General features: G+C 37.4%; 2 protein-coding genes across 2 annotated transcripts; both read left to right on the forward strand.

Moving 5' to 3' along the window:
- Window positions 1-48: 48 nt before the first annotated feature.
- Window positions 49-3,246, forward strand: LOC149743383 (3-galactosyl-N-acetylglucosaminide 4-alpha-L-fucosyltransferase FUT3-like). The gene is made up of 3 exons (XM_089874956.1): window positions 49-520; window positions 1,239-1,430; window positions 2,177-3,246. The coding sequence occupies exons 1-3, from the start codon at window positions 243-245 to the stop codon at window positions 3,051-3,053; spliced, it is 1,347 nt and encodes a 448-aa protein (XP_089731082.1). The 5' UTR covers window positions 49-242; the 3' UTR covers window positions 3,054-3,246.
- Window positions 3,247-3,713: 467 nt separating this feature from the next.
- Window positions 3,714-9,045, forward strand: LOC149743384 (alpha-(1,3)-fucosyltransferase 7-like). Its single transcript, XM_089874992.1, has 3 exons — window positions 3,714-4,001; window positions 4,518-4,703; window positions 7,563-9,045. The coding sequence occupies exons 1-3, from the start codon at window positions 3,793-3,795 to the stop codon at window positions 8,428-8,430; spliced, it is 1,263 nt and encodes a 420-aa protein (XP_089731118.1). The 5' UTR covers window positions 3,714-3,792; the 3' UTR covers window positions 8,431-9,045.
- Window positions 9,046-9,241: the final 196 nt, after the last annotated feature.

Genomic DNA, 9,241 nt, shown 5'->3' on the forward strand with positions numbered 1-9,241 from the left:
AGTGTCCGTTTTTCTTTGATGTAATTTTATTTTACTTTGTTAAGGACATTGCCCTAGGCATTGGGCAGTAGGTGTTTCTATTGTTTATAACTAGCGCTTATAACACTGCGACTGGTACTGGTCCTGACGGTATATTGTTTTCCGGTGCAAAGCCTGGAGCGTTTTTGAGCAGGGTCCATCAAAACTGCAATAGATTGCAAAACAGGAACTGAAATTTTAGTATTTGCTGCTTGTTGGGTATCATGGAAAGTGGCCAGTCGGATTGCGTGTTTAAGTTGATGCGCGGCTCAAAAATCCGATTTTGTTTGGGATGTGCCATATTTACTATGCTTGTATGGATGGCGTATATGTCTTTCTTTCTTGGTCATCTGCAATCAGATAAGAACAGAAGAAAAGTCTTACAAGTTATGGAGTTAGGACAAATAGATCGGGAAACACTTCTCGTGAGCGAAAATTATGAAACCGTTAAAACTGCTGAGCAAAAAGAAATTGTGGAATCTAAAATATACCCCAAAGAACGGTAAATTAACGTCTTAATGCTACGTTACACCAAAGCCTATTCAATAAATTGATATATAGTAGGGTGATACATAACTTTGATGTTTTCTCGTCCCATTTGGTAGTGAATAAAAAATGTTTACAAAAATTGAAGAAAAATAACCGCATCCTCACAATTATAAAAGGTGGTATACTAACTGTTTAAAATACGATCATGAAATATGGGTTTTGGTGTTAACGTTTTACTATGTTACCCCACAGTACTATAAAGTAACGAAAAATATATAATATAGGCAACATGTATCTTAGTGTGTATTGTAATAAGAAGGTTATTGATGTAGCATCAGCATATGCAACATTTTTTTAAACTGCTGAAGTTTTGAATCAGGTTTGAATCTGTTTGAAATTGAACACGTCTCAGTGTTTATTGTATTGAGAAGGCCATTGTAGCACCATGCAACATATTTTTAAACTGCCGAGATTTTGATCTAGGTTGGAATCTGTTTGAAATTTAATACGCCGTTTTATACCATTTGGATGAAGCCCCGCGGCACGACAATTGGCAGTTTTAGAGAGTGCCTTGGTTTAAAATGGTCACAAAACAGAATTTTAATTGAGATATTATAAATTAAATTGTCACAATTTAGATACAAACTGCGCATACGGTATTAATAATGCAAACATTAAACCCGAATTATTGTGACATTGTAATTTTATTTACTAATAAATCAACTTTTCAGTTTGATGGACGGGCCAATTTATATCCTCTTCTGGATCGGACCGTTTGGGGACCAACCTGAGTTTCGAATCGATCCCAATTTATGCGGGAATTGCGTCCTTACTTATGATCAGAACTACTTGGATGCGAGCGAAGCGGTGATCATTCATTTCACAGAAGCTCATATGGATCAAGTGCCAGACCCAAAGCGAAGGTAATAGACGTGGGCATGATGTCGCCTACACAGGGTCATAGGCGCCAAATTTGGGGCGCCAGGGTGCACCTGCTTACCCTACAAATTTCTGCGCTGCATTAATCAGAAAACGTTGGAATAAAACAATTTCATAAGAAAGCGTTTAACTATCTTATTCCCCCTGCATTTTAAAGCGTTTGGCACCTATACCGATTAAAGCGTTTGGCACCTATGCGGATCGCGTATTCTTAACCAGTATATTGTTATTGGGGATCTAGCTGTAACAACTCTTGTTTATATAGTACTGTGGGGAAAGATACGACACCTTTAGAACCTAATATTCAAATATCCTGATCAAGGTTTAAACAATAAACAACGGTTTATGGGAGTCGTGAGGATATGGTTTTATAATTTTTCGAATATTGTTTGTTTACTACCAAATGAAACGAGAAAATAGAATAAAAAGGTGTCCCATCTTCCCCCACCCTACTGTACATATATTGAAGTTCATGATTTCTTGTAGCACAACAATTACAGTAAGTTGGGGTAAGATGGTTTATGTTTTTATTCTCTTTTATCGTCCTATTTGGTCGTAAATCAAAAAAAAACAAAAAAAATTATAAAACCGTATCCCCACGACTCCCATAGAGCGTTGTTAATTATTTAAAACTCGATCAGGACATTTTGATATTATGTGGTAAAGGTGTCCCATCTTACTATATGTTTAGTTATACGTATTTGATGACTAATTTTACCTTGTACTATAGGAAACCAGATCAAATGTTTGCCTTTTATTCCACGGAGTCGCCGTACGCTATTTCCACCATGCGCGGATTAAAGTTCCTTGATATGAACTATTACTTCAACTGGACGATAACCTACCGTCGTGACTCGGACATTTACATGCCTTTTGTGGAGCTTAATCGACAGAACGGTGTTTTTAACGGCGAAACCAAAATGCGTTACGGAGATGTGATAGTTAAAAATATAATAGACAAAAAGAAAAGCACGGATTTTATAGCCTTGTGGATGGCTGGGAACTGCGGTATTACTTTGGGTGGTGTGTACAGAAAGTTTCTTATCAGCCAAATGGAGCTGTACGGTCTGACAGTTGATAAATATGGAAACTGTTTTGACAGAGCCGCGCCGAAAGGGAGCGAGTTTTTCCCCTTCGCTGCCAAGTATAAATTCTACATGGCGTTCGAAAACGCGCAGCATTGTCGAGATTACACCACCGAAAAACTTTGGTCCAATTCGTACGAAGCCGGTTTGGTGCCAGTGGTGTGGGGGCCAACCAAAGCAGATATTGAAGCAATTGCCCCGAAGGGTTCGTACATTTTCTATGAAGATTTTAAAAGTGGTCTAGATCTTGTTAAGTATTTAAAATACCTCGACCAAAATCCAGTCGAGTACCGAAAATATTTCGACTGGCGACTTCGGCAACCTACGCCAGCCGAATACATGATGGTGGAACATGGTCCGAAGTATCAACGTGACGTTGGTATGTGTAAAATGTGCAGACTTTTGTGGGAGAAACGAAGGTATAATAACGTAACAAGCGTTGTACCGTCCCTATACAGATGGATGCATAGAGACGAACCTAACGACTGCTTATTGAGACAATTTATGCAATTTATTCATTAATTATTTCATCTACCGTGATTGATATCGTGATTATTTAAGAATTTCATGCACATCGATGTGTAACTTCTTGCTTGTATCAAAATGCGTTGTGAACCACTTACGATTCTCACGTTTGCGTGACACATTTCACGAGTCATACAATGAGGCTTCTAGAAAGCGGGAAACTAAACACAATAAACACTTGAGCGAAGAACGCTTTTTTGTGGGTGTTCTTAATTAATGCACACTGGCTTTGAGCAAGAGAGAGTTTTATGCGCAGTTGGAAGTCACTACTGTGGCTGCGGGTGTGCGCTGTTTCAACGAGAAAACATATGAGAGAAGTTGTAAAGAGAGAGGTGTGATAAGAGCCCAGTCAACAGTTTTAGTTTCGACCGGTCGCCCATGTAATCGCCAGCCATTTACTTGAGAAATCAAGTAGTGTTATGCTAGCTCGCTAGTGGTTAGACATTAAGTGTGATTGAAACCAAGTAGGTACAGCATTTGTTGCACATAACCAATAGTCAAAGTCTTTGCAGATGTGATTTTTGAAAGGAAACCGTATTCCATTAATTCCAGTCAAGGCTTGCACAGCCGAGCCAACAATAGGGATAAAGCAGGCAGACTATGAGCATTACAGCGTGACGACTTTACTATAGGCCGTGCCGTTTCTTTCTTGTATGTAGACAAACGAGACGATGTATTTTAAATTCTATTTCACTCAGCTAGGTATACCGCTTTGACAGTAGCTTGTTGTTCGCCGATGGTGTCTTCGGTCGTATTTATAGCACATCTGTTTAAATGTTGGGTTATACTGTTTGCGTTTCTTAGTCTTACGCACAGTCTTGAGCAAACGAAGCAATTCGAAAAGATAAATGTAAGACCTCGGTTCAAGCACCAATTTAGAATACCAGCAATTGGCCAAAATAATGGGCAATGGAGGAACAGATTTGTACCGAAAGTAAAAAAGAAGTAAGTATGAGTGTTATTTTACGCTGTGCATATGTAAAACTAAGATTCAGACAACCGGCAATATTTGAATACGTTTTGGTGCAAACGTGTCGTTCTATAAACAACATGCTGCATTCATTATGGAGTTTCAACAGTATACATACAAGCGCATTGAAATGTTGTTAAATTGACGGAAACAGTCGTGGTCAACAGACCGTTAAGGGGGCGACATGAACAAGCATATGATTGCTATAAAACCAGACACTTCTTTTCAAAAGGGTTTTATAAATCTATTGTGTCTATACGGTTAAAGATTAACTTGATGTAGTACTGTAGGGTAAGCGATGCCAATAGCACCTAAATTCTATATTTATTGGTGGTTTGAACAAATAACAGCGCTCTTTTTGAGTCGCGAGGATACGGGTATTTAGTTCTGAAAACATGCTTTGTTTACTACCAAATCGGTCGCGAAAAGACAATCAAAACATGCTTTATCTTACCACACCCTACCATATAACGTTTTTTTGCAATTTACAGACCAAACACCATTTATATTCTCTTCTGGGTTGGACCGTTTGGGGATGAACCAGAGTTTCGAATCGATCCTAAGTTGTGCGGGAACTGTGTCCTAACTTATGATCAGAACTACTTGGATGCAAGTGATGCGGTGATCGTCCATTTTACCGAAGCGAATCCACATTCGTTACCAAGTATACGAAGAAGGTGCGCTACATATAAAACTATAGAATAATATGCAATACCGTTTGCACATACAGTAGGGTGGGGGAAGATGGGACACGTTTTTAATCGATTTACTCGTCCCTATTGGTAGTAAACAAAGAACATTCAAAGAATTATAAAAACGCATCCTCACAACTCCCATGAACCGTTGTTAATTGTTTCAAACATGATCAGGATATTTGAATATTATGTGATAAAAGTGTCCCATCTTCCCCTACCATACTATAATATTCAAATATCCTGATCGTGGTTTAAAATTAATAACAACGGTCTATGGGAGTCGTGAGGAAACGGTTTTATAATTCTTTGAATGTTAATTTGTTTACTACCAAAGGGGATAATAAAATAAAATAATGGAAAATGTCCCATCTTACCCCACCCTACGGAAATGCAAAAGTTTAAACCGTAGCTTTGGCATGGAAAATAATTCCAGTAAAGAAATATTCAGCGGTCATGTAAACGATATACCACAAATTTGCGCACTTAAACAGCTTCGGTTTTACGTAGGTCGTAGATTGTAATATAATAAAATACACAATCTTGACATTTTGTTGGTATAGGGGTGTTGGCGGACTCTTTTGTGATGATAATGTTAAAGAGTCAGGACCACGCTCATACAAGTTGGTTTTAAATGAAAGTTTATACCCAATAAATACTATCTGTGGTATTTTTTTGTGAAAAAAAAAATTAGTTTGGCCAAAAAAACGTTTTAAAAAGAGCCAAAAAAATCGCCTATTGTTGCGTCACTCGCGGGCACTATGACGTAAAATATGCCACGATCTGTTCTAACCGGTCAGTTGATTTAGGCTTTGCTAGCGGAAAATGAAATAATGCTTGCAGCAAAACAGAGTGTACGTCGACATAGCGTTTTCTGTTACTTTTAAATTAAGAAATATGCGTAGGTATTGCCGTGGCTTGATTTTAGTTTGAAATTAATGTTTTTTAAAATTGTTTGTAAGTGTATTACACTATTTAAATTTGTCAGTTAACATTAATGTAAAAAAATGTGATGTATAGTTATGTAGAAGTATTTTATCTGATGAAGTGACATAAGTGAAGATCCTAGTCCACTAGCAATAGATATTGAGCCTTTCCAGTTTAAACCTGTACTTCAAGCAAAAGTAGACAGGCCAAGTTTACCTACCATGGAAAACAAGTAAAGCTGAGTAAATCAAAAATACAATTTGGTGGGTTGACTAAGAATAGCATTTTTTAAAAAATTTGACATTTAATAAGACTGTTGGTAAAAGTGTTGCACTGTCTTTTTTACTGAATTTGCTGAAATTTGTGTAAACACAATTGTTGCAAATATGACATTCTTGACGGAGACCCGAGCATGGAATACAAATTTAGCAAAATCCATTTACACTAATATAGTATTTATTGTTGGCCTTCATACCAAAACGGTGCTCAATCACGTTTATGGTGTTTATTTTGTTTAAAAAGTATCGCTACACAGCTGATCAGAACTTTGTTCGATAGGTACAGGAATGACTAGAAATTGAAAACAGAAAGGTTCCATCAGTACTGATCAAAAGTATAAGCGAACAACATTTTAGTGACAGTTCAACAATATTTGCAGGAATATTTTATCGTTCAGTTTTGAATGGTTCAGTTTTGAATGGACCTGTTTCATACAATATGCGATTCATGCAAGAGTTATGTTGTTTTAAATTAAGTTCATTCAACATTACTAGAAATACACATTTAAGTATTTGATTATTTTCGTTGTTTTGAATAAAGAATGCTTGTAGAGGGTGGACCTGTTTCTTCCAAGTTGTTCTGGGGTCTCCAATGCTTACTTGATTGGAACAAGTTTCTTTGCATATCCCAATGAGAACATATTGGCGAGAATACAAAATGCTTGGTTTCGTCAGTTATAACATTATACAGCAAGGCTCCGTATTGTCACGGAGCATAGTCTCTCGGCATTGTCCTAATAATGCCGTTTTCTCATTAATGCGTTCGTTCGCTGGCATTGTTCAAAGTTAGTAAAACAATGAGTTTTGTTTTCCATTGTCGCGTCATAGTCCCAGCCATTACGGAGCCCACGGCATAGCATCTATCATTGCTGAGTGCTGTTTTTCGTCTAAATATTGCGTATTTTTAAGAACTAAGCACTTCTGCGCGTAAAAATTCCTGAAATGACGTTGGCATTGTTATATGTGGGAAACGAAACGATTAAGTCTCGTTCGTGTTGCGCCAGCTGAACGTTTTCTACCATTTGCTTGGTTATCAAAACTGCAACGATAGACGCTAATAGGTCGGGTTTTCCCCATAAACGAAATATTGTATTGTGACGTCACAGTGCCCACGAGTGACGTTTTTTACAACTTAGAAATTTGATTTTTTAAACGTTTATAACTTTTAAATTAAATCGAATTTTGACAAACCAGCTGTTAATTTAACATCAGTAGACATAAAACTTTATTCTTATGCAAAAAACTGCGCAACCATGAAAACTGTTGGCCGGACTCTTTAATGAAAAATAGAGTTTATGAAGTTAATCTGGCGTCGTGTCAAGTACAGTTGTTTTTGCCACGTTAGGATAAAGAACAAGTAACATGATAAAGCAAGTTATATATATTTATACTTGAGTATTAATGTAGTTATTCATACTCACGTGACAGCACAGCAATAGTCGTTATAACACGGGTGTTTTGTTTCCTATACCTCGTGCAACGGTCTGTGGGAGTCGTAAGGATACGATTTTATAATTCTTTGAATGTTCTTTGTAAACTACCAAATGTGCCGAAAAAAATTAATGAAAAGGTGTGCCATCTTCCCCACCCTACTATACGTTTCTAAATAGGGGTTTACCATCGTATGCATTTTTTACAGGAAGAAAAACCAGATGTTCGTATTCTATTCAACTGAGTCGCCTTATTCAATCTGCACCATGAGACAGCTGAGATTTTCCAATATGCGAAATTATTTCAATTGGACAATGACCTATAGACGGGACTCGGATATTTACATGCCGTTTGTTGAACTCGCTCGCAAAAACGGCGTTTTCAACGGAATGACAAGAAAACAATTCGGCCGCACAGCGGTGCAGAGGATTCTCGATAAAAAACACTCTGGATACACAGCGCTTTTTATGACTAGAAATTGTGGAATGACTGTAGGTAGCACAATAAGACTGGCTTTGTTGAACAAGCTGCAACTGTTAGGCCTGCGGGTCGATTTGTATGGCAGCTGTTTTTATAACTGGGCCCCCACGGGAGCGCTCTACTTTCCCTTCGCTGCGAAGTACAAATTCTACATGGCGTTCGAAAACGCGGAGCATTGTCGAGACTACATCACCGAAAAACTTTGGACAAACTCCTTTGAAGCCGGTTTGGTGCCAGTGGTGTGGGGGCCAACTAAAGCAGATATTGAAGCAATTGCTCCGAAGGGTTCGTACATTTTCTATGAAGATTTTAAAAAACCAATTGACCTGGTGAAATATCTGAACTTTTTAAGCACAAACGTCGTTGAATACCGAAAATATTTCGACTGGCGACTTCGGCAACCTACGCCAGCCGAATACATGATGGTAGAACATGGTCCGAAGTATCAACGTGACGTTGGTATGTGTAAAATGTGCAGACTTTTGTGGGAGAAACGAAGGTATAATAACGTAACTGGTATAGTTGAAAATATATACGATTGGCTTTTAAACGACGAGCCACCCGAATGCATACTAGAACAGTTCAACAAGTTTTAAAATTTTGATTTTTGTGCTATATACCGTCTTAGTGTGCTAAAACCTTTACTTGCAATATATCTGTATCCTGCTCAAGTGCTTACACAACCTTTCTTCACATTTTATTTTCTTCAATTAACCGCCCCTGTGGATTACAAGCAAGTTAAACTGTTTAGCTGTATATACGGATATATGTGTATTAAACAATTAACAACTTTCTATGGAAGGTTTTATAATTATTTGAATGTTCTTTATTTATTACCGAATGGGACGTGAAAATAAAATGGAGAGGTGTCCCATTCCCCCCACTCTAATATATATATATATATATATGTATATATATAGAGCAATATTCAGCATAACCCCCCAAGCTTCAATTTATGTGGTTTATACATTTTTAATTGAAATGGCATACTAAGCGTTTTTCCACGATATGTAAAATCTTTTCCTCAATTTTTCCGCATAAGCTTAAGCATGCCTTAGTAATTAAACCATGTGCTAAAACATCAGTCTTTTTGTACCTGAAAGATATTATTTTGGTGGAGATTCTGTTGATTTTGACGTTTTTAACAAATGCAGTCGCAGTGTTATTCGTGTGTGTCGTTTTATGTCAAAGCATCATGCTGCATTTAACAACTGACGTGTATTAACTAAGAAAAACCGAGCATACGTTTAGTCGTCAGCAGTAGATCAAGTAAGTAGACAAAAAAAATGTACGAAAATCATAAATTTCATAAATAGCCCAAGTTTTGTGTTAACGATTTTAGCATTTGTATACAATGCAAAATGTTGCGCATGTTTCGAGCAGTTCTGTATGGTAGCCTATATGGTA

Source organism: Ciona robusta, chromosome 1, assembly GCF_009617815.1.
Source record: "Ciona robusta chromosome 1, ASM961781v2".
In the NCBI taxonomy this organism is placed as follows: Eukaryota; Metazoa; Chordata; class Ascidiacea; order Phlebobranchia; family Cionidae; genus Ciona; species Ciona robusta.

Bases quoted from the DNA above. Each gene is read 5' to 3' on its own strand.
- LOC149743383 (XM_089874956.1), top strand. From the start codon at position 243: ATGGAAAGTGGCCAGTCGGATTGCGTGTTTAAGTTGATGCGCGGCTCA. The intron at 521-1,238 runs GTAAATTAACGT...TCAACTTTTCAG, and splicing joins AAAATATACCCCAAAGAACG to TTTGATGGACGGGCCAATTT. The intron at 1,431-2,176 runs GTAATAGACGTG...CTTGTACTATAG, and splicing joins GTGCCAGACCCAAAGCGAAG to GAAACCAGATCAAATGTTTG.
- LOC149743384 (XM_089874992.1), top strand. From the start codon at position 3,793: ATGGTGTCTTCGGTCGTATTTATAGCACATCTGTTTAAATGTTGGGTT. The intron at 4,002-4,517 runs GTAAGTATGAGT...TGCAATTTACAG, and splicing joins GTACCGAAAGTAAAAAAGAA to ACCAAACACCATTTATATTC. The intron at 4,704-7,562 runs GTGCGCTACATA...CATTTTTTACAG, and splicing joins TTACCAAGTATACGAAGAAG to GAAGAAAAACCAGATGTTCG.